The sequence below is a fragment of the Mauremys reevesii genome, linkage group 1, assembly GCF_016161935.1.
Source record: "Mauremys reevesii isolate NIE-2019 linkage group 1, ASM1616193v1, whole genome shotgun sequence".
Lineage (NCBI taxonomy): Eukaryota > Metazoa > Chordata > Testudines > Geoemydidae > Mauremys > Mauremys reevesii.
In genome coordinates this window covers 318,018,390-318,043,399 of record NC_052623.1, presented here as the reverse complement: position 1 = coordinate 318,043,399, position 25,010 = coordinate 318,018,390, and the positions used below count along the sequence as shown (strand labels likewise).

Genomic DNA, 25,010 nt, shown 5'->3' with positions numbered 1-25,010 from the left:
TAGATGCCCTTATTCTATATTAGATGTTGTTTTCTTGTTTGGTATGGAAAACCTGAAACACAGCAAAATCTTTAAAGCTAATCTTACTGCATTTTCCCCTACTGTTTCAGCAGTCAGTTCTTCCATGTGTGTTTAATACCCATTCTTACTGACAGATAGCAAAGTGCAAAACACTATTTCACATTAATTTGTTAAAACTCAAAGACAGCATAGTGAGTGCTAATTAATGTAAAACAGTCCAGGAATAGGCGTAGTTTGACTTCTATGTATATTTTTTTTGGAGGGTGTTGGGGGGCAGCTCCAGTCAGATCAATAAGGCTGTGCCTGGGAGGGCAAATTCAGCCCCTGCCCGAGACTTGTAGTTGGGGGGGGGGGCAACGCCACCCTGTCCACCCCTAAATTATGCCCATGAGTCTAGGTCAAGTTAGTTGATTTCCTAGCAACACACACAATTCTCTTAACAGAAAATTATATCACTGGTGACTTCAAATGCTGATCTATGGTCATTACCTCTCATTACTAAATATGTTAAATGAATACTTCAGAATTGTTGTTGTTTTTGTTTTTTTTTCACCCTTCTTTCTAGCAATGGTACAGCAGCTCCATGAAAGTCATATGTATGTGGCTGGCTGATAGATTAGACCTTCAGCTTCACATCTACCAGCTGAAGACTCTCATCAAGATAGTGAAGGTAAACAAAAATATATTTGAATTAGATTACAAAATGGCATTAGAGAGAAAAGTGAGGGATAGTTAATAGAAAATAAACTACTATAGATAAACATGGGTCACTGTGCAAATCCAGACATATATAGTGAAGCAAGTTGCTACTTTTTATCAGGGTTTCATCCCCCTTTGGTTACCTGTGTGTGTGGGGAGAGGGGAAGTATGTTTAAAAATGCTTATCTTGATTTGCGGGAAGAAAGACAAGAGGCAATGAATGTGATTTAATTAAGCCACTTTATTCACTTAACTATCTGGGAATAGTTGGTACAATGCAGGTCATCTTTCTTTCCTTAACCATTCCACCTATTTGGAAGCACTGCCCTCAGGCCTCCCCCATCTGAACCTGATCTTAGCCCGTTCCCACCACCTTCCCCTCATCTGATGGAATTAAACGGGGCTGGAAAAAAGATGGGGCTGTCTCTCTGCTGAATCAGATATTAGGAGCTCCAATCCTACTTTTACCAACTTCATTAGGGGATGCTTCCCCCTAAACCAGTGGTGGGCAACCCGCAGGGACATGCTGGCCGCCGCTTCCCGCAGCTCCCTTTGGCCGGGAATGGCAAACCACGGCCACTGGGAGCTGGACACCTGCCACACCTACTAAATTGTGATGTTGTACAGTTAAAGTCATGGCTGTAACATCAGGAGAATTTCATCTCTTGGACACCAGAGTTACATTTGGAATTTTCATTGTAAAGTGGAAAAATGATTTAATGTGGCAGATGTTGCCATGCTTACACCAGCATCAGCCCAACAGGCCATCCAAGTTTAGCTTTGCCATCTTAGAGCCAGGTCCTGCGCCATTGGTTTCAATTGAACCAATTTCCTTTCAGGCCACTGGCTGGTAACAGCATAATCAAGACACACTGTAAGTGGTGACACCAATGAGAGCCCCCTTGTGGAATTCAAAGTTTTTCTCAAGGAAGGACTAGAGTGGAAACATGTGCTCTCCTCCAGGGCTAAAGAGCTCATGGAGTACAAGAAGTGCACACAGTGAGAGCTAAAGGCAAAATTATACAAGTGTGGAGCTTCTGGAAAAATGGACCCCAAGTCTATAGAGTCCAAAAGATTTACCTAAACGGACACTTAAGGAGTGACTGGTGCACTGTGAGTCAGTAGATGGCAGGACTAACTATGCCAGTACTGTTGTCTACATTAAAACTACAGAGTGACATAGTGGTTACCCTTGCTTAGAGGAAGTGCAGTGAACACCTGTGCAAAACTGGTAGCAACTTTGTGGCTGGACATGCAGAGTGTTATGGGCATGTGAGAAAAGGTTCCAAAGTTGGTTTAAATGTCTATGGTCTCTAGTGTAGAAAAGGTCCTAAAATCTCATCTGCATCACTTTACATCCATCTGTGTATACAGATTCTGGAGAAGGTCCAGAAAGAGCTATATAAGTTGTTCAAAGGCTCTGAACTACCATCATAAGAATGCGAGTTTAATCTTATACACTTTGGAAAAGATACCAAGAGGAAACCTTGTTGTATTTTATAAGTACCTAAAGAATGATCACAAAGTCTTTAAAAAGATGGGTTTAAGCTAAACAGCAACAGAACCCAGGGACACTCATGGAAATTTAAAAGGAAAGAAACTGGATTTAAGTAAATGAAAAGGCTTTTTTCTTGGAAGGTAATCAAAGCTTGGAATTCAAGAAAAAAGGCTGTTACTTGGACACTAGAGATACCTCAGGATATAAATGAGATTAAGTGTCAATAACTTCATATTACATAATTATTTGTATTATTTATAGAGTACCATCAGTTTGCACAGAGCTGTACACTAAGTGAGGTATGCCAGATCTCTGCGTCAGTGTGCTAAATTCATGGCAAGAACAATAGAGCACATGAACATGCACACAGAAGGGAAAAATGTAGTCTGAAGGATAAGGAATATTCTTTCCCCAGCTGGCCAGCAGAGGCTACCTTAGGAGAAATACTAATAAAATATTAAAACTGCCAAATTGTTATGAGATGCTTTAGATGTGCAACTGCTTTTAACAATAACAGTAGTTGCACCACCAAAGGCCACTACATTGAATTGAGAATATATCAGTGGGGCTGATGCTGAAGTCTATAATGAGGTAAAAGTTCCTCTGAAATCAATGGGAGATTTGTCTGGATAATGGTTGCAAAGTCAATCCTTAAAAGTCATGTAAAAGGAGAATTCTGAAAAAGTGTGAAAATCCTACTGTATTTACAGTAGTGAAATACAGTGAGTGACTGTATCCAGAGACTACAGCATTTTCTGTTTGTTGTCCCACACTTGTTTCCTCGTTTAAAGGAAAAGTGCACCCACTTTGCTCAAACCCAAAATATAAAAATCCACAGGGTAACCCATAAACTCTAAAATGTGGGGACTGGGGCACAGGTTAAAGTTTTGAATTAAAATGGATATTTCTGAGCTTTGTACTTGCACAAGCAATATCAGGCATGGAGGATGTCATGAAAGAAGGCTATAGTGGATGTGGACATAAATCAAGTGATTGGAAAGGAAGCATAGAGTGCATGAAGTGGGAAGGGTCATAAGTAGAGATGAAAGAGATATGAGCAGTGATGAAGTTCTGGAGAGATTTGAAAGTGATGAGTAGAACTTTGATCTCAGTATGGTTCAGAACACAGCTTAAAGTGGCACTGACTTAAAGGATTTCCTTCGGGGAGCACACTATACCTATGTTCTGTTGAGTGCAGTGGCTACCTATTCAATGCAATTCAAGGTTTTGATATAAACTGTGTGTGTGAGAGAGAGAGAGAGTGCGCAGCAATTGAAATAAATTGAGATGATCAAACTGATATGTTCATTTTGGGGCTGAGAACAGAGCCACCTCTGGAACTTACTCCCTCTTTGATCCAACAGAGAAACAACAGTGATGTTCATGGAAGGCTGCAGACCTCAGCAGTTAACCCAGGATTAGTCTAAGGGAGCTGATTAAGGAGGGGTTCCCTGGAAAGATAGGCTCCTTATTGGGATTGGTTGGGTTACCCTGAGTTATAGTTACTTTATTGTTGATTTTATTGCACTGAAATGTCAGTGCATCTACAGGAGATTATTCAATAGGCATATAATATGAATGCAAAAAAATTAAATCTGGATCGAGAATCAGTAGGAGTGATTTAGTCAGAGCATCGGAAGAATGAAAAACTTGATAGCTGTGTTTTGGATGGACTGGGGGCAAAATCGATGGGACAGGGAAAAGTCAGTAAAATGGATCCATATAGGATAACAGGCAGTGGTAAAAGTAAACAAAGTAGTAAGGAATTGTGGGGCTTTAGACCTTCCCTGGTCCTCTTCTCTTATAGCCTTTTCCATGCACATTGTAAGCCCAGACCAGTGCTACCAGAAAAAATGGCAGAGTATGTGTTGGATTTTCACTGCTGCAGTGCTGCCTGCCTGCTTTTAGACATCATCACTGAATAATGTGGTTCCTCCTTCGTCTTCTTGCCCAACACAGAAAGTCAAATGAAACAGTAGCCTCTGCTGTGTCATGTCAAATCTATGCATCAGGGAAACAAAACCTTGAGAAGTGAACAAAAGGAAGGATATGTAGATGATTTGCAATTTAAGTGAGCATTTACTCTGGCTTTTTCTTTTTTTAAGCAGTGACCATAGAAACTGTTACATCACAGGATACAGAACACATCTTAAAACTTGTTTTCAAATGTATTTTCATAAACACCTGGTTTATAATGCAGAGATAACTGAAAAGGAAATTATATTATGAGGAAAGAGTTCAGGTATTGAGATTTTCTGCTGGATGGTAAACAGTAGCTGTAACCAAATTCATAATTGAATATACAACTGTAGATGTCTCAGCTTCAAAATGCTGTACTTTTAAGACTGATTTAACAGAGTGATGCCAATTTGTTTAGGCATTCACAAAGCTCTTTATCAAGTTACCTCTGAATGAATGAGGGAACTACAGAGTTACTGCAAAATGTGCACTGAGTGAAGTATGGAAGCTTAACACAAAACATACCACCTTAAAGGAATGTTTTTTAATTTGAGGACAAGGGACCTTTTCTGGTGTTCATAGAATGAAACAATTTAGCATTGTCTACAGTTTTGCAAAAATTACCCCAAGTTAGACAACAGACTGTTAACACCTCTGTCCACTTCCGTGGTTGCTACCAGTCATGAAAGCTGGATAAGTGCAAGAGATCAAAGTGTAGAGAAGGTCTTTGGGAACTAAGTATTTAGGGGATTATTGTATTGGGAGGGAACTGACCCATGAAAAGCGATCTTTCTTTCAAAATGGTGCACAAGAGGAAAAAGTTGATAACTACCTTAAAGAAATAATTGCTAATACATCTTGGTAACATGAACTATATAATGTTTCTAGTAAGGTGGCTTATCATCACTTCACATCTCTCCTGACTTGACAGGTATAACAGAGTCATATGCACAAGTTCACAGATGATTATGACAATAAGTTGCTTATATGGATACACAGCATGGTTGGTGGTGTTTGTGTTCTGTGGCCCAAATTTTCAAAAGTGATTAGTGATTTTGGGTGCCTTGTATTTTGGAGGGGTCATCTTGATATGTTTTAAAAGGACCTAGTTTTCAGAAAGTGCTGAGCTCTGACCCAAAAATGAAAGCACCAGCACCACTTAAAATGATAGGCCTTTATTCTTAAAAGGAATGAAAATATTTTAATAATGGTATAATTGGGCACTTTATGCAGTGATTATGCGTGGGCTTCTTGGGAAAATCCATTGGTGCATTTTGAATGTTCTCTCTTCTTGCTACAGAAAACCTACCGAGATTTCAGATTGCAGGGTGTGCTGGAAGGAACACTGAACAGTAAAACCTACGATACTGTTCACAGCCGTCTTACAGTAGAGGAGGCCACAGTCTCCGTCACTGATGGAGGAGGACTTCAGGGTATCACCATGAAAGACAGCGATGAAGAAGAAGGATGATAGTGAGATATTTCATCTAGAAGGTCAACACTAGGTGTTTGTTTTGTAACTTGTCCTTGTATTTGCATTTATAGTTTCGCTTTACAACACTTGAGTACCAAAAATGTAATTCATTCCACTTTTTTAAATCTGAAAGCAGAATTATTGGGAGCAAAAGTGCCAAGAATTTTTTGAGGACAATGATTTTAGCATATTTCAATGTATAGCTTTGCTTAGAACTGTGAGAATGTTGGCATGAAGTTTGAGTTCCACTTGTGATTATGTTTCTTTACCTTTTGTTAGAGTTACCATTTGTTCCTGTAACTCCGCCATCAAATAGTGATGTCCTGTGCAGAAAACAAGATGTGTGCCTCACATAATACACAATTATACAGGAAATCATTCTTGGAATAATTCAGTGCCCTTGTTAAAAAAGTGTGTTTTCAGGATTACACTTTACATATTTTTTTCTTGTTTTGTACTTAATTTTTCATTATTGTGTGATGTGCATTAAAAACTTAAATCTTGGTTCACGGTGCTTTCAGTTTGGTGTATAAATAAGAAGACTCCAGGGACTACAAAATGCACATAGACTACTTACGAGTGTTGTGTCTTGTTTCCCTACATTCATCTCGCAAGTTTAAGGATATCTCATCATGCTGAATGTCAGTAAGCTTGCCATCAGTGTTTCTATTTCTATGTGAAATTTTGCAGGCAATAAGAACACATTTTATCATGACTGCGTCTGTATCTATCCAAGTTTGTATAGAATTCTAAAATTAAACGATGTTTTCAGTATTTCAAATCATTCAAACTGTCACCTAGTTTTTTCTTGTAAAAACAAATAAGCCATTTCTGAATGTTTGTATTTGATACCCTGCTTTTGTATGAGCCCATGGCAGTGTTCTATAAACAACCATCTATATTCTCATGCCTTTGGTGAGAGTTTGACAGAATCAGACAAGGTTTTCTCAAAATTTGCTGTTTCTATAAAAAATATCACCATGTTTATTTTCAGAGAACATGTATGAATCTTCATATGGATGAGATCTCTAGGAATTCTGAAAGGGCAATATCAGAAGGAGGAGTGGGAAGAAGTTAGTGAAGTGCCCATTGACACTAAATGTCTGTGCTTAGTTTAACAGAGTGATGTGTTTTAAACACAGAACAATTCAAAATTCGTGCAGCTTACATGAAGTTTCCTTACAGTGACAGTTGTGGAACTTCAGAGGGGTTCTGGAAGGGCAAAGGGCCTGATGAATTGAAAAGTTTTTGAGCCATTAACAGAGTTGGTTTTTAAGTGTGCATATAAACTGTGCAGAACAAGGGCAGGCAGGTTACACTTCTGCAGAGCTGAGCTACTTACAAAAGAAAATGACAATTACTCCCTGCTGCTCTCCTGGCACCCAAACCGAAAAGGAGTTTGTTTAAATGAAATAGAGGGGAAAATCAACCATCATTTGCTGTTGAAAACCATCCATGTCCTGCCTCTTCACAGGGGCGAGGAGAGGTACAGTTTTCCAGGTCATGTGCCTCCTGTTCTGCCTTCCCAGATTGTCCCTGCTGAATCGCCTTTAATTTTCATTGCCCCGAACCCGTCAGGAGAGGGGATTTCATTTGCTGCTGTAGCAAGTAAGTGCTCGTGCGAAGTGCACTAGTGGTTCCCCCCGCCTCAGCGGGTTAAAGCCCTCTCCCTGCATTTGGGGAGAGCCGCTGCTGCGCGCACACACTTTGCCAAAGGGAAAGGGGAGCTTTACTGGGCGTTAGGGTGAACGTTTCCAAATTCTCCTCTGAAGCTGCTGCTGTTTGCATCCCGTTCCTTTCCCGCCCCCACCCCGCTCTAAAACTCTGCGCCCAGTGGAGCAGCGCCCTGGAGAAGGGGAGGGAAGGGAGCGGGATAGGCAGACTCCAGCTCCGGAATAACGTGCGTAGGTCTGGAGAGAAGCCGCTTCCACACGGCAGCTGGAGAACGCTCGCTCTTCCCTGCTGGTCCATGGCTCACAGGCTGCTCGGAGCCGCTCAAGAGCGGGAGGGGGTGGGATTGGCGACCCAGGCCTATGGCCAGTGCCTAACCCCAGTCCCACGGCGCTCCGGGGGACATGCCAAACCCTGCGCAGCAGGGGAACCCCTGGGGTGCACCGCACCAACGCCTTAACCAGAGCGGCCTCGCAGCAGTATCCCTGGGGAATACTTCGCTCCACGAGGCGCGCAAGCTTCCGCCAAGCAAATAGACCACTAGCTGCGCGGATTTCTTTTAATCCAGGGACCTCTTTGCTATTTTGCCCCGAAGCGCTAAATCGGTGGCGTTTTACACGTGTGCCTTTTGCAGCAACAAGTCAAGTTATATTTTATACTAGGCTAGTTCTACAAATATAATAATCTCCCAGATCATCCGTCCATATTATCCCCCCCTGTTCACGATCCGGCTCAAAAAGCTCGGATGTCCTGGGAAATTCACGTTGGAAAAACCTCCTTTGCTGCATTGTTGTTAGCAGAGATGTGTGAACACGGAGAGCGCTGTGGCTCTGGCCCCTAAGAACTCCTGGCTTCTCAGCAACCACGAACAACGACACAAATCTTACAGCAAATGCCGGGCTACGTTCCCGTGGCAAACCAGAGATTCCCTGGGATCAGAGGCACCAAACGGGCTGTTCTGAAGTATCAGGAGAGATTTGTGACAATTCTCATTCTCAAACGACCAAGGAACTGCCCTGGCAATGCTTGATACCACAAACTTCATTTTTCCCCCTCGGGAATAACGGGCAAAATCCAAGTTCTACCGGCTGAATCTGTCAGAGACCAGAGTAAATTGGCCTCCCTCGTCTGTGGAGGAGGAGGGGAGACTATTGTGGGAAAATCTATAGCGCCATAAGGTGTTTTTGGATCCTTTGGACAAACAATCACAAGTGCTGTACCTGCCCTTGGACGCTCTGTGGCCAAACTCCCCGGGAGCTGCGACTGAGCGTTTTTCTCTGATGTTCTGCAAATTGCCTTCACGGGCTCGAGTACAATTGCACGTTAGTGAATTGCTTGGCTCGCGAGGAGCGCTCCAGACCTGCCCTGGGTGTTTGCCGAACTTCTTGTCTATTGATTGGCCTGCGGCGCATCTTCCAGCCCGGAAGAGGCGAGTTGCCAGGCGAGGGCAGCGGGAGAGGTCAGGGAACCCCCCGGCGTTTTGTGGGCTATTGTGGCGTTGCTGCTGTTAATGAGCAGGACATAGTGGCAAGTGTTGGTCGGTGGATTTATTTTTTTGTAACGGTGGGGCTGTTTTGTCGCGCACCAAACTGAACAGAACAGTACACAAAGAGGGGCAACCCTCTTCAACCCTAATCAAAAGAGGAAAGGTTATTCCAGCGGGAGCCGCTCAAAGCAGCGTAGCCAGAATATGCATGTGGTTTGAGGAGAGCCTAATTTCCGTGTAAACCTAACCATCCAGTCCCCTACTTTGTATACACAATAGGCAGACCAGTCCCATTCTCCGATTTGAACAAGAGATTTCTAGTACATAAGAAAGGAAACTGCAATCCCACACGTGTGGGCTTCGAGATCCAGTTATCTTTTGAGTAACTTCGGTTTGGTCTGAGGGGATTTGGTCAGAGTGTTCTTGCATTTTGCAGCTACCAAAGGAGTGCAGGGTTTTCTCGGAGGTACAGAATAAAAATTCAGCCCGGTAAGCAAAGAGCCTGTGACTGCTTAGAGCTGAAAGAGAATTGTAGGGGATGGAAACCTGAAAATACGGGAGATAGGGACATCAAGGAACCGGTTCTGGGGGATTTTGAGTAGCAACAAGTCGACCAGGGAGGTTTAAAAGCTTAGAAACCAACGCTGACTCCTTTAGTGATAGTATCCGAGTAAAGGCACGATTTGTGTTTTGTCTCTTCTCCCGGGGTTTGGAGTTAAAGCCGCTTAGCTTCCCTTGAAGAGCGTGTAAAAAAAGAAAAGAAAAATAACGTTACAGGTAATTAATGCAACAATCATTTCCCATAGATTCGTTTTTCAATGTAAGTAGATGGCTGGGTTCAAATGACGCGCTATTCCTACCCGGCGAGTCGTGATGTTGCCGAGAGAGCAGAGCCCATTAAAATAGTTCCAGTTGTTAATATGCTGCTAATAAACCCTGATAAACAAAAGACGTATGAGCCCACGTGTTTTCCAGAAGGACTCCTGCTCTGTTTGCTTCCTGAATGTAGGACTGCACTTGATTAACTGTGTGGGTCTTATTAAGGGACGGAATGGGCACATGAATACTGCTGGAAACGGGGAAAGCACAGTTTCAAAAGCAAAGCAGCACAAGAAGGTAAATGAAGTGGAAAATAATAGGGTTGTTTCTCCTAGCTGGTAATACGTCTGCATTCAGTCATTTTTAATTCCTTGGGTGTTTGTTGGACTCGGGTTAATAATTGTGACATACTGTATTGTACTGGCACAATGTACCCAACCCACCTGCATAGGAATCCCTCTCTTGTTGAGTCGGCAGCTCACCATTTCACTGTTATGGTTGAACTTATTTTTGTTTTAAATAATTCACTGAAAAAGCCTGGATAGGGAGTTGTAGAGATGTGACCCCGCCTATGGGCCTTACCCCTCAACATGCTTCCCTGGTGCATGGAAACCTGCTGCATCCGAGGGGATGAGGCGGGAGGGGATACTAACCAGATCAACTTAACAGCCTAAAATGAGAGCCTTCTGCTAGGAAAGGGGAAGGCAAGATATACAAAAGAGACGAAGGTTCATCCATGGCGTGCTACGTCCTGATGGAACGCCCGAGGAAGCAGTGAGGCTAATCAGGCATAAGTAGTGTAGACAGAAGGCCAAACTCCTGATAGAAACCTTCAGGAGACCCCGAGCCATAGCTGGTTGAGGCGAAGGGGAGGCTTTCTATTGGATCAGGCGCAGGTCCATGCACGTTCGTTCCTTTCTTCGCCAGGCCTCTCCTCCCACATCTCGCTGAGGCCCTGCTGTAGGTGACACAGCTGGGAGGGACGACTGGAGAGAGCCTCAGATATTTGTTGTGCCGCACCAGCCCTGTAGGGTTTGGGGCTGAATGGGCCCCGATGTATGTGTGTCGTTGGAGCGGGAAGGAGGAGAGGGAAAGCTAACCTTTATTCCCCCTGTGAAATGATCTGAGACAAACTCCGTGAAGTTGCCAAGTATTTCTCCTCCAGCAGGCTCCTGTGTGAGAGGGATGGAACTGACCCTAAGCTGCTGAAGAGTGAGATATTCCGCGGTATATCTAATCGTGCTTCAGAGCACAAGTCTCTCAAGTGTAGAAGTCAAGAAGGTGGCATGGATCCAATGATCTAGATGAAGTCGTGTAGCACCCTTCCAGTGCTGAGCGTTCCGGTATATCTGTCTGCGTGCTCAGGGGAAGTTGATGTCCTCCTGCCCCTCTGTTTCATTGTTTTGGGCACAGGGGCTTTCTTCACAGTGGATGTGAGAAGGTTTTTCAGAGAAGGAGAGAGGGTAGAAAGTAAAGTTAAAAGCATCCCTTTTGTTTAGCTGACAAAATCCTAACGAGATCCAACCGCTGGGAGCTGAAGTTAGAAATATTGAAACTGGAAAGTTTTTTAAGTGAAAGGGAAGGGGCCCTTTGGAACAGCTTATCAAGGCATGGGGTAACTTCTCCATCATTTGGAGTCTTTACATCAGATGCTCTAGTTCAATCACAAGTTCCTGCTGAACTCACTGGTGCTCACTTTATGCAGGACGGGTTAATAATTCTCTCCCCTGGAGGAATCACTAGGTGAAATGTTATGGCTGTTTTATGCAGAAGGTCAGACTAGATGATCATCTATAGGCTGGCCTTAAAATCGATGAACCCTCGTGTGTTGAAGACAGTCTGAGTTTCTTAAATAACACCAAACTAAAGAGATCGCCTCACATGTTCTGCTTGGCCCCCAACACTGCCCTCCTTCAGTTTTAAGCCCAAACTCCTTATTAATGGCAAAATCGAGCTCACTTTTATATCAGAGAGAACCTGTAACAATGCTACTGAACGGTGCTTTTAACAGAGACAACCAAATGGGCTTGTATCTGTGGAAAGGTTATAAAACCATTAACTAAAGTTAGATTGCAAAAGGCAACTGCACGATAAGAAAGTTGTTATCGGAACCAAAGCACCACATCCTCCGAAGGTCACAGGAGCTGTTTATTTAGCACGGGCTACAATAATAGTACTTTGGAGAGGGTGTTTTCATTTTTTAGTCATCCGGATATTTTGCTAGTAGCTGAACACTGATATGGATTATCCTCGAGTTAAGCAAAATGTTGGATTTGTATTCAGAGATTCCTCTAATGGGTCAGCTACTGCTTCCATGAAATTCTGTTGAGCTCAAGGGGAACTGCGTCGGGGCCTGTATTTCAGTCTGCATTTTAAAATGTTCATTACAGACACGCAGAAATGTGTTATGAACTCAGTGCAGAGGAAACCTAAGGGCTTCCTGGGCCATTCTTGAGACTGAGAAGAATTCTTTTCATACCCGGAGTCTTTCTCACCAGTGAATTCCGCAGAGCCTTTCTATTGATGCAGGGAAATGCTGAAATTGCACCACAGCAAGTGACTAGTTAGCTCAGATTACTGAGGGCTCCTAAAATTTAGCCTCCGACTCTAACAGCCTCAGAGAAGCCAGGTGCTGTGTTTTGATGTATAACAGAGAAGATCCGGTACGAGGCCTCAATTCAGCGAGGAGACTCAAGCAGCTGCCTGATTTTAACGAGTCCCAGGGCCGCCAAAGTTGGGGTGCTAAAGTACCGCGCTGAACTGGGGCCTGAGCGTACAACACAGACTAACGCTTCAGTCTTCCCAGGCCTTCAGAGCTCTAAAGGCCCGGGCCCATTGATCCCACACCGAACTGATGCTGTCCCCCCAGCTAGAATCATGGGCCCATCCCCCGTGCATCGGGGCTGCGCCACCGTAAGACTTGTTAGGAAAGTAACTCAAATGCAGTGGGAGAAAGGAAAGAGCTTAACAACGTGTGGTGACCGTATCACTGGTTTTAACCCCCACCCCCCGGTGGCACCGCAGCAGCTTTCCGGAACATGTAGCAGTTAGAAAAGACACAATAACCGCGTCTGAGATCCTGCGGAGGTTCCCGCATTCCGTGATTCGTTGACTAGAAGGGGTTTCTTCACCGGCTTAACTGGGTCTAGTCCCAAGGAGCCCAGCGCACGCGGTGGCCCAAATCACCGTTTTTACAGTCCACGCACTGTGAGCATCGGGGGAAACGGGAGAGCACGTGGGATGCCGCCGCTCCTGGGCCCAAGAGACTTTTCTTTGTCAGGTATCATTTGTCTCTGCCGCCTGACCCGCGCAGCCAGTGCGACAGGTGGAGGGCGAACAATAGAACGGAAGCCAGATGGGCAAGTTCAGGGCTAAGCCTATGAAGGTGTAACCCGGGGGTGGGGCGCTGCCCCTCCTCCCCAGACCGTGTCCTAGGCAGGGAAGAAGCTGCTTGCAAATCAAAGCGGTGTGATCCTGCCCTGAGCGGCTGTTCTCTTTCACTGGCTCCCCTGCGACGCTTTCAATTCCTCCCCTCCCCCATTCACATGTGCCAGGAGCCAGGGGGGTAAAGGCAGGGAAGGAACGAGCTTGTTAGCAGCCTAAGCTGCTCATCTCTTTCACAGCTAAAGCTGGGGCGCTAAAGCCAACTCAAACAAGAAGGGAAGGTGCAGCCAGCCGTGCCAACGCAGGGCACCACTCCAGGGAGGAAGGTGGGCAAGGAGCCGCGCAGAGAGAGCGGGGATTCGGAGTCACTCTGGGCCGCTGTGTCTCTATTATGTAAATTCTAGAGGGACTGGAAATGGCCAGGCTAGAAATAGCCGGGAGGGCTGCTCTGGCGTGACACGCGGCTCAGCCGTCAGTGCTCTGTGGTGAGATGGTTACCAGAACAACCTGTGCACAGCAGCCTTGCGTACACAGAGACTACACTTCACGCAGGGCCCGATCCGAAGGGAATGGGTGCCCTTTTAATCAGTCCCAGCGAGAGAGAGAAGCGTTCTGAGTGCAAGTTAGAAGCTACTGATCTCTCACTCTAACACCGACTCCTTTTGTGGCCTGGGGCATGCCGCCGCAGTTTCCCCCACCTGTAAATGGGACTCACTGGACTGACGGGCTTAGTTCGTTGGTTTGGATGATGAGCGGACAGCGTCTGGAACGGCTAGAACCCCATAGTGTTGATTGTTTCACCTCTCATGATGGTTGACCTGAAAAGCCCACTCCCTGTGTTTATAAACCTTATTAGAGAGAGCCCCGTATGTGTGCATTACTCCTTGTACAGATAATACACCCGGAAGGGAATAGATTCCCCTTTGCCAGCTGGCCTTCCTCTTGCCCTGACATTGGTGATGTTTCCTCGCTCATTTACACGAAAATCGTGACTTCTTTGGAAACCGAACTTCATAATGGCCCAAGCAACAAAGAATCCCGTGGCACCTTATAGACTAACAGACGTTTTGCAGCATGAGCTTTCGTGGGTGAATACCCACTTCTTCGGATGCAAGTCATGGCCCAAGATTCGATCATTAGATTATCCCAGTTAATACACTCAACCCAGTGGCGCCTTCTCCGTTTATTTCAGTACAAGACAGACTGTTCCCGGGTGGTTTATTAATGTATTTGCCGAGACGCTTAAAAACTAAACCACTTGAATCCAGAAATCAAATCCTCATTGAAACCGGATATAAACCTGGGGGCTTCTATTGCAATAGTTGAAACCGCTCGGCCATGAGTTTGTCGATGGGAAAGGAAGCAGGCATGAGAGCCTTTTGAAAAGGCCTGTCACCGGGTTACATAACCAGCTAGCACCAGATCTTTTAGAAGCGTCCAGCGAAAAGACCTGCAAAGAAGAGACTCTCTCTGGGGCGTTGGTGACGTGGGGCCATGCAGGAGTCTTTTAGGCTTTGAATCAGGCCCATCGAATAGGATCCTTAAACATTTCCTTTCTAAGAGCCCTAGGTAGGATTTGATCCCACACCATCAAATCAAATTCTGCAATGACAGTCCAGGCCGCATCTATAACAATCTGCCCCAAAAGCCAGCGCAAGCATAGCAATGCAATAACAAACACGATTCTATGGGCGTGTGAACAATGAGCTTTTTTTCCCCCCAAAACGAGCCTATAATAAATTTGTTTAATCGAAAGTTTAACAAGCAAATAAAAAATTGCACCTCAAACAGATGGGGGGAAAACAACAACAGCGAATTATTTCCCAGAGACAGAAAGTTGAGACTCTTTTCTGTACATTGATGGAAATTCCCTTACGGTTCCTTGGTATCCAGAGAATTGTACTCACCAAGGACTATTTCACATGTCCAGTATTGTAGATTGCGGCTAACAATTTCACTCCAATTTACAAGGACAGGATTTTTTTAATATGATTTGGGGCTTCTGGCTTAATTTCTCCCGAGATAAACCCTCTTTTGACCTTTCAACTTTATTCCACCACCAGTTTTGTAATTCAGCCTGAACGGGCAGCAAACTGACAGACAAGAAACTTTTCCCCGCCTAAATGGGTCAGCCGCCGGCTATGGCCAAGGCACAGAGTCTCCTCCCTTTTGCAGCACTGGTGCCGTTGAGATGTGCTAGTGCTGAGAAGCAACATGGAGAAGTCAATGGGACTTGTGAAAGAGCAGGATTATGCTGCGGGATTGGATTCAGGCCGGGACAGGTCTTGTAGCACCGTTTATATTTCACCCAGTGAAGCAGAGTAACAGGAAGGCACGCACTTTCTAGTAACTGGAATGCTGTACCTGACCAGAGGACAGCTTGGGAACTAGAGCTCTCGCAGTTAACCGTTTAGTCAAACCTTCTCCCAGTCCCACCTCCAAATACACTAAGAGAAAACAGAAGCGAAAATAATTATTCCCGACCCTACTCAGCGCATATAAAATACATGGATTGCCTGATCCAGCAAGCGTAACACGTTCCTGTCCCGGGAATTTGGCTCAGCATTTGTTGAACTGGAAAGGAACAAGTGGGAAAGTGTCATTCATAGCCCCAGCTGCTGTTGGCCCCTCCCAGCCACTTTTACCAAGGGCCCTTTGGAGTTGATGACACCGCTGGGCCCCCTCATAGGCAGACTGATTAGATTAGATGTGATTGCTTGGAGTTTATGCTCATCGCTGGTATGCTTAAACAGATCGGGTGCGAGCTGGGAGCGCTGCTCCAGTGTCACTTGTAATTATAATTATATGCGATTAAAGGATTTATACCTGAAAAGTTTTAATTTGCACCAGGCTGGCTGGTTGTCCTGGAGGGTCAGAGCCCTGCGTGGAGTTTGCACGGGTGTAAAATAGAGCAGCAAACATGTTTGTTTGGTTTTGGTTCAGACAACTTTTTTTGCTGGCGGATTCACTAAAAATATGGTTTAAAACAATGTCATCATTCTTGCCATGGACTAATATATATTGCCGGGGAGAAAAAATAAACGACCGCGTTAAGTAGATAAGGATGCCTAAATGTCCTACGCAACAAAAAAATCCTACACCAGTATTCCTCCTGCACATAGCGCGGATACTTCAGAAATGAACCTGCTAATTTCCAAAGGACTTCGCTGCTAACATCATATCATAACAGCTCCATTCATTATTAGATTGGCTCATGAAGTATGTCAATGCCTTAGCATTCTCACTCCGCGAGATCAGGGCTGTGGGGAACAACAATTCACCACGGAATAGGAATGCACCTTAGAGTCCTGCCAGGAGCCGTTACAACGGAACCTGTTCCAATAAAATTACATTGGGGCCGGTGACTCTGATACTAAGCCAGAGGTCTATGTTTCCCTCTTTTTTCTTTTGTAAATCTTTTATATAAACCATTCTCGTTTATATTTTAGAGACACGTTCATTTAAAAAAATAATTCTAATCATCACAACAGTAACAACAACCAGGGGCTAATTTCCCTACTGAAAAAGCCATGGCAATGCCGGGTTAATTTACTCCATTGTGGCCAGGTATGTCAAATTGCACGGTGTAGAATATAAGGCGCTATTCTGAGCCGTCTGGCAGTACAACAGAGGCGTGTAGGGGATGGAGTGGCAGTTTTAGCTCTGGATTTCCTGGCTTTTGTTTGAGGGCAAATCACCCCTTTAACAATGCTGGATTGTAAAGATGTGATCCTGGTGATTGACTGACCGATTGATTAGCTAATATGAACAAAGCAGTGGCTGTAAACGAATCAAAGTGACTAAAAATAATAATCGGACACAGAGGAAGCCGCCAGAGTCCTTCAATGAAGCAGGCAGGAGTATTGTCTGTAACCTCCGTGCTTCTTTCCTAGATCGCCTGCAAACATAATCCCAAATAAAACACGCTAGATTCCCGTCGCCTTCTCCTCCTGTAGCTAATCTGCAGCAAGTGAAAGAAGCTTGTTGTCTTTATCCAGATCTGAGGGTGAAATGCAGCCTGTTCCTAGTGGGACTGTGAAACACGTCCAGGAGAAGATTAATACACGCAGCAGAAGGTTGGGGAAATTATGCTTTTCAATTCATTTTTTACTTAAAAACGCAATGGAATTTGTGTCTTTTATTACGAAGGAAGAAATGAAAGATTAAGGTTTAGGCGGTATTTTACATCGCGTGTAATCGCCTTTGGGTTCAGATTGGAGTAATCTTGACCACGAGATGAATTCGCCTGTGGCTCGGATTTAAACGCACGGAGAGATATGTCATGAGAATAATGCAAGTGAGCAATATCAAGAACATAGTTTAGGAGCGAATGAAATGCAAAACCGATTACGGGAAAAAAGAGAACAGCAGCTTTCCCAGAGAGGATACGAAATTACTGTTCTGCACTCAAACTTTTGCCCTTAATTCCTCAGCAGGTTTTTAACTCTGGGGAGGTCACCTGGGGTTTGTTACTTCCCCAGGCAGAACAGACCAGACTTCCCCCTCCAGGACAACCCACTCACCCCCTGAACCTGTCTCGAGAGAAGGGCCAGAGATTGGAAAAAGAAAGGCAAACAAAAGGTGAAACACCCGTTCGAAGACAGCTGAAATGCGCTCTGAACATAGAAGCAGACAAGCCGTCACTCTTACCACCGCGAATCATATACATCTAAGCGTTTCAGGAATACCTGTCTTCAGCACCAGCAGTTCTGTTGGTAGCTGGTAGCTTAGCAGACCCGCCAGTCTAATACGTTAGAAAAGCGTGATCCTGAGTGAAATGTAAGGTCCGGGAAAGGAGCAGACTTCGTTATGCTGCTTTAAGAGCGTAACTAGATTTTCAGCAATTTTTGCATTCGCAAAACTCCCTTCTCTCAAACAGAAGCTAAGCCTGACAAGAGATCCGTGCCTCTGCTTATTAATGTGGCTTGCGCACAAGTTTTCATCTATACTAGGTACAGAGGGGAAAATATCCATTAACAAATAATGAATAATCAAGCTTTCCAAAGCGCCCTCTTTACCACTTCAGCATTAAGAAGGCCGGTGTTATCCTAATGGACGGGCTGTAATTGCTGCTTTGGGATATTTACACTGCTCAAATGCCACTACATGTATGTTACTTTCCAACGCAAGTCAAAAAGTCAATCCCAAAAAGACCACTTAAAAGCAACCTGTTAACCTATCAAGTATGTGGGATTTGAAGCCTCTAACCCCACCCCATAATAATTCCTTTCTTTCCTATCAGTTAAACGGAAATTTGTCTAGATCAAATTTAATGTACATTGTTCGGAAGCAGGAAACTCTGCTAGAATAGGCACAAAATAGACCCGGGAGGTTTACACGCTAGAAAACGAAGATCTCTCAAGTTGGACGAAGTGACCTCCGCACAGGTCCGGGATCCGCTAATCTGGTTTTATTTGTGTCTCTGTCAAGATCATTCAGACGCAGTGTTTGCAGTGTCTCTGGTGCGCCTTTAAATCGGTGCCCCGCCGCTGGAGGAGTCCCCGGGCTTTCGGTGCCGACTCCGAGGCAGGAAGCAGCAGGTAAGAAGAGGACCCCGCCTATGGGAACCTGATCAGCGCTTAAAAGGCAGCAATTAAAGTCTTAACCGCGACCCATCTGCTGCGGGACCCTCTCCTGCGCCCCCCCCCACCCGGGTAACCCCCACCGCTCGCCCTTTGTCTGCGCACAGGAGGGAGCAGCGCCCAGCAGGGAAAGAGGAGAAACGTGGAGCTCTGCCGGGAACCCCCAAATCTGTGTGGCCCAAGCCCCGGCTCGCCGAGCCCCCCGCTCTTCCCTTCTATTGGGGCAGCGCTTGCTCTCCATCCCGCGCTCAGCGCCCCACTTCCCACTACTCAGCGGCCCCGGGCATCTCCCCACACTGCTAACCACCCCTCCTCCCCCAGGACTCCTAGGCCTTGGGGCTTTTGTCCCCGTCAGAGGGGTTTTGATCCTGCGCCGTGAGGAGAGTTTTGCATGCGGGTGTCGCACGCCCAGGGCAGGGGTCACAGGCTGGTGCCGTGGGAAGGGATGGGATTCCGCACCCCAGGAACAGCCCCCAGCACACTGGGCCCATGTTGCCTCGCCAGCGTGAAGCAAAGCCGAGCTATGAGCCCTGGATCAGTCTGTCCCTGCCCGTCCCATGGTACTCCCCACGTGAAAGATCTCGGCCCACAGCCACCAGTGCGTCCGGGGCAGGGAGACCTCCCAGTGCCAGCATCCCTACAGGGGCCCACCCTCCCAGGAGGCCTGCAGAAATCGCCGCCCACTTGACCCACCGACCGCGGGCTGCCAGGGGAGAGGGGCCCTGGGTACCTGGCTCTCCAGATGTCTGCTCCACTGGGAGAGGCGGATCCACCCTTCTCTGCCCCGGAGGAGGCGGCGAATCAGACCCTTGTCCAGCTTCTTCTCCGTGCCCGGCCGCCCGGGCCCCCGCAGAGGGCAGGGGAGGTCCTCGGGGCTGGGTCCGGACAGGCTATTGCAGAGTTTCTAGCAGGGCGTTACCCCGGCCCGGATTCCCAGGTGGGTGTGTGGCGACCTTTCCCTGCTATCCCGGCTCCATTTCGGGCGCCTCCATTGGAGCCCGCTGGAGCCGTCCCCCCTTAGAAAGGTCCAGGGGCCTTGGTCCATCCCTCTGCGCCAGCCTCCCTGCTTCCGCGGGCCCAGAGAAGGGCTTGGGGTGGTTGGGGAGCGGGCTATTGCTGCCCCCCAGCTACCCCCTTTCGCCACCCTGAAATCGGAGACTAGAGGGAGCCAGTCCCGGGGACACCCCCATGCTGTGCCCGGGCTGGGCTGTTTCTCGCCCCCCACGTGGCCCTTGTGAGCAGCCGGGCACGAAGTCGCTGGGGGGGGGGGGGCGTGTGCATGCAACAGGCACCTCCGGGCGGTGCGAAAGGGGCGGCTGCTCGGCCACATCCAGGCCCGTCCAAGGGCCCCCGAAAGCGTCAGCAGCCCAGGACACGGGGGAGGGGACCTGCCCAATCCAGCAGGGACCCCATGCACCCAGGGCAATGCCCGGGCCAGGCGCACGTGCAGCCTGTTGCTTTGCTGCCTCTAGCAGAGACGGATTGTACACAGATTTGTCAGGAATTGCAGGCCTCTCGCTTTTTATAATACCAGCCAATGTTCAGGGCAGGCGGGAATAACTGACACCTGCTTTAGCCGTAGATTATCGTGTCTACAAAATGAATAGATCGGCAAAAAATCGATGGTAACCTTCTCTCCCAGCCACGCTGTCTTACTCCAGTGCTTTGCCTGTAATCAAGAGGAGCAGGGAGCCCGGCTCCCTCTATGTAGACAGGGTTCCCCGTCAGCATTAAGGCCTCTAGGCACTGCTGAAACACCCAGGGAGTGCATATATAAGGTGTCGGTTTGGGCCAGCACTTCCTCCTCCCTCCAAATCGTGATTCAACTTTTGGTTATTCGGTCTCAACTCGGCTTGACCCCGGTGGTTTCTGTCTAGCCGTTTGCGTTTGGATTCGGGGGCGATCTGATCTGGGGCAAGGGTCAGCCCGTTTGTTGGCTGTCTTTTCCACAAGACCTCCAAGCCCCGGTGTAAGCCCCCGACCAGCGCCTGCGAGAAGGGCAGCAGTCTCAGAGCCGCCAGCAGCCCCCCCGCCCCTCACTTCCTCAAGCCGGAGCCTAGGCTGGAAAGTGGCAGGGAAACGACCAGCTTCCCCCAGAGCCGCTTCTCCTGCAGCTCCCCGCTCGCCCCCAAATTGGGCTCCGTTTCCGCATTTAGCACGTGGACACTGATTTTAGATGCTGTCACTTCGAGCCAAACAAGAACATTGATGTCGGTTCGGCTTGGCCTCTGAAGCCTGGCGAAACAGATTGAGAATAATAAATAAAAAGAGAGTGAGGGGGCGTGCGAGCGGGAAGGGGGGGGGGGGAGAGACGCCTCCTTCTCTGGGAGGGGGAGCCTGCGGCTCCAATGAAAAGTAGTCGCTTACTAGGGAAGTGGGGGTGTGTGTAGGGGGGGGGGAGATAACTTTTCCTGTTGACTGTTGGAAGCGAATTGAGCAATTATCTAGTTTACCTTCTCCTCTTGGAAGTTAACGATTGGCGAGATCTTGGCTGCGTTATTGACACAACACTTTCTATTGATAGAAATAAGCAGCGATTGTCCTTAAGTCACGGGCGCGCCAAAGTAAACTGTGATGGGCTGGCATGAGTCCACTGGACCGGGAAGGCTGGTTCCGCCGGCGGAGGCTCTGATGATGGTGGTGGCGGCGACGGTGCTGGTCTCCCTCGGTGCAGATCAGTGACCAGAAAAAGGGGGAGAGAGAGAGAGAGAGAGAGGGGACAAAAAAGAGGCGTCTACCAAAGCGGCTCAGACCGGCGAACAAATGCAAGCCAGCCATGGACAATAGTAGCCACCACACGGCGACCAAAATCTTAGCAACTTCTCCAGCCAGAGAGAGCCTGTCTGCTCGAAGCAACATGATCAGCACCTCCAAACCCCTGGCGTTCTCCATTGAGCGAATCATGGCCAGGACTCCAGAGCCCAAGTCCATTCCGGTGCCGCCCTTCCTCCAAGGATCCGTGCCCAAAGGAGACCCCAAACACTCTCTGCAACTCAACTCCTCCATCCCCTGCATGATCCCCTTTGTCCCAGTGGCGTACGACCCCCTCCCCAAAGCGGCGGTGGCCGGATCAGAGGCCAGGAAGGCTCACTTGGACTCCTCTGCCTCCCCCTTCAGCTGCGGCGATCTATTGAACTGTGCCCTGAGCCTAAAAGGCGATTTCCCCCGCGACGCCCTGCCCCTGCAGCAGTACAAACTGGTGAGGCCGCGAGTGGTCAATCACTCCTCTTTCCACGCCATGGGAGCGCTGTGCTACTTCAACCGCAGCGACGGCCCTTGTCACCCGTCGTCCAGCCTCAACATCCACCCGGTGGCTTCTTATTTCCTCAGCTCGCCTCTGCACCCGCAGCCCAAGGCGTACCTGGCGGAGAGAAACAAACTGGTGCTGCCGCCCGTGGAAAAGTACCCTTCCGGAGTGGCCTTTAAAGACTTATCGCAGGCTCAGCTCCAGCACTACATGAAAGAAAGTGCCCAGATCCTATCGGAAAAAATCGCGTTCAAGAGCTCGGAGTTCAGCCGGAGCTCTCCCAGCAGCAAGCCCAAAGTTTTCACGTGTGAAGTTTGTGGAAAGGCAAGTAACTAACTTCCTTTGCTTGCATAAAGTTTCTAGCCATTTGTCTGCTCTCGTTTTAGAACTACCCCCTTCCCCCTGTTGCTTTATGATTCTAATTGGGGTTTTTTTCTGATTTAACTTTCAAGGTATTTAATGCACATTATAATTTAACTCGCCACATGCCAGTCCACACAGGAGCCAGACCCTTTGTTTGCAAAGTTTGTGGCAAGGGCTTCAGACAAGCAAGCACTCTCTGCCGGCACAAGATCATACACACCCAGGTGAATATCTCTCACGCCTATTGCACTGCGTATTTCCACCTGCTTTCGCTGATCCGATCCGACAGAACACTGTTAAAACCGGGGTCATTTGGTCGGGAGGCGCTGGTTTTTGTTTTCGTTTGTTTTTTAAACAGACTTTGCGTCGCTCTCACGTCTCGATAAAGCCACAAATTTTCAAGCACTGGAAAGCGCTTTGCCATGCACTTACTTCAATATTTGCTTTTGTTTCCTTATAGGAAAAGCCTCACAAGTGTAACCAGTGCGGCAAAGCGTTTAACCGAAGTTCCACTTTAAACACACACACACGAATCCATGCCGGCTACAAACCTTTTGTCTGTGAATTTTGTGGCAAAGGATTTCATCAAAAAGGTACAAGTCTCAAACCGCTTCTTGTTATTCTCCTCAGAATCCCACCCCTAGCAGGTAAACAATCAAAACAATTTGCAGGAGGCCTTGCTTTATTATTTATTAATTGTTTTATTTGATTTATTTTAAACCCGTGGCTCAGTTTTAACCTGGAGATCAATTTTTTATATTGAATACTCGGTATCTGGAGTGTCCGATCTGAGCTTGTAGAGGAATGAAAAAGGAGAAATTTGGTTTTTATTTCGCACTGCAAGATGCAATTTTCAACCTACTTGAATTCCCCCGTCTCACATGCAATTTTTTACTGCTCATATTTTTGCTCAGGTGTAAGAACCTTTGTTTAATATGAATCTTGGATTCTAGTAATCGTCATGGTATCGCGTAGACTTTTTTAAAATACATATCGTGTGGGGTTTATAAATCGGGTTTGATTCAGCGCTTTACCGTTTGGTTCTAACAATACATTTCCTAACCGGAATATTGTGGGTGGGTGGTTTGTGTTCTGTTTTAGTTAAAAACGGTCAATTGCCATTTTCGTCTGGAGCCGGGGTTTGGGGAGGGGGCAAAGCTCTTTCCCCAGTGTAGCGTCTGTGACCCTTGACTTGTCTGTTCCCAGGTAATTACAAAAACCACAAACTGACCCACAGCGGCGAGAAGCAGTTCAAGTGCAATATCTGCAACAAAGCTTTCCATCAGGTGTACAACCTGACCTTCCACATGCACACCCACAACGACAAGAAGCCCTTCACGTGCCCCACCTGCGGCAAGGGCTTCTGCAGGAACTTTGATCTCAAGAAGCACGTCCGCAAGCTGCACGACAGCGCCCTGGGACTGCCGCGAGCCCCTGCCGAGCCGGGGCCAGACCAGACGCTGCAGCCGTCGGGCCCGCTGCTGCAACAGCCGCACCATCAGTGAGCGGGACTGCAAGCCCGGAGCTCTGCCGGTCCTATCAGCGGGGAAAGCAACCCGGAGCCCCGCCGTTGCAACCACCCTCCTGCTTCTTTGCATGCACCTGTTAAGCGGTTTTGTGTATTACGCTCTATTTGGCCACTAACATTGGTGGGCTGGTCGTTTCCTTCTTTTTGTTGTTGTTGGGTTGTTTTCTCTTTCTTTCTTTCTTTCAAGACTCGATTTTTTTAACATCTCAGGGTTAGAGATGGTTAAAAAAAAAGCCAAGCCAATTTCTGCTGTATTTATTGGGATCTGTATTATCCGAGCCGGGAATGCTGCACCACTTAATTATTTCGATGTGTGTATATATATGTGTTGGTTCTACCCTGTCTCCGATGCCTGCTGGTTGTCCCTTCTTGATAGCTTCCCCTCCCTCACCCCCTCCCTGAATATCGTATCTCTATGGCCAGAGCTGGTTCACTATGTACGGATTTGAATTTCAGTTTGATTCTTGCACGTGGAAAATGAATTCGTTGACCTGGTGGAAATAAATACTTGGAGCATGATGACTGAATCATCAAGGGCGCATTAGCTATTTAAATTATTCAGCTACAAGACCAATGATCCTATTAAAGAGCTGTGATCCCACCATACCGATTCCTAATGTATTGATAACGAAAGGCTGGGGGCGGATGACAGATAATACCAACATAGTGTGTGTGTATGTGTGTGTGTATTTATTTATGTTTAATCAAGAAGGGAAGATGGAGGGAAATCAAAACTGTGGCTGATGCCAGGTCCTTGAAATGCTCCAAGTGTTAATCAGCAGCTCTGCTGTGAGCTTAGGCTCTTGTGTTTTCTAACTGCAAACCTCTCCTGTTTTCTTGCCAAAACACTGAAACAACTGCTAAAGACTTTAATTAAGAGGGGGTAATTAGCTCGGATTTATCAAAGCCGGGTTGTTATACTATTAGCTGCTCAGTAGAAGCTGCCAATCCAGCCTTAAAAACTAAGCACGCTGCCACCGGCCCGTTGCCTAGAAAGAAAGCGGGGAGGGAGAATGGATGAGCCCGGGAAGGAGAGCTTATTTTATGTCTTTATTTTGAATCTCCTGTCGCAAAACAAAATTAACCTCTCCCCAATCGGGTGCTGTCCCCAGCCGTTAGTACAAGCAGCATCTTTAAGGGGCTGCTTTTGCTACTATTATTTATTCGCCTCCTCCCGAAAAGAGCCATGAGCCTTGTGGGAGCCGCCCGCGGTGCTCCGAGCCCGCCGGCAGCTGACCGGCTGCCCCAGGTAACCCGCTCCCAGAGGGGGGGGGGGTTG

General features: G+C 47.0%; 2 protein-coding genes across 6 annotated transcripts in view; both read left to right on the top strand.

Moving 5' to 3' along the window:
- CADPS2 (calcium dependent secretion activator 2) overlaps positions 1 to 6,435 on the top strand; it is a 530,263-nt gene extending 523,828 nt beyond the window's left edge. For 4 of the 5 annotated variants that reach the window (XM_039510118.1, XM_039510136.1, XM_039510127.1 and 1 more), the window contains 2 exons: positions 587 to 691; positions 5,478 to 5,648. In XM_039510118.1, coding sequence (XP_039366052.1) covers positions 587 to 691; positions 5,478 to 5,648 — 276 coding nt within the window. Of the gene's footprint in view, positions 1 to 586; positions 692 to 5,477 lie in introns of all 5 variants that reach the window. The other variant, XM_039510109.1, reaches the window with a different exon arrangement.
- A 3,057-nt stretch (positions 6,436 to 9,492) lies between these two features.
- On the top strand, positions 9,493 to 24,609 carry FEZF1 (FEZ family zinc finger 1). The gene is made up of 6 exons (XM_039499850.1): positions 9,493 to 9,585; positions 18,442 to 18,551; positions 21,118 to 22,164; positions 22,293 to 22,427; positions 22,664 to 22,796; positions 23,410 to 24,609. The coding sequence occupies exons 3-6, from the start codon at positions 21,370 to 21,372 to the stop codon at positions 23,706 to 23,708; spliced, it is 1,362 nt and encodes a 453-aa protein (XP_039355784.1). The 5' UTR covers positions 9,493 to 9,585; positions 18,442 to 18,551; positions 21,118 to 21,369; the 3' UTR covers positions 23,709 to 24,609.
- Positions 24,610 to 25,010: the final 401 nt, after the last annotated feature.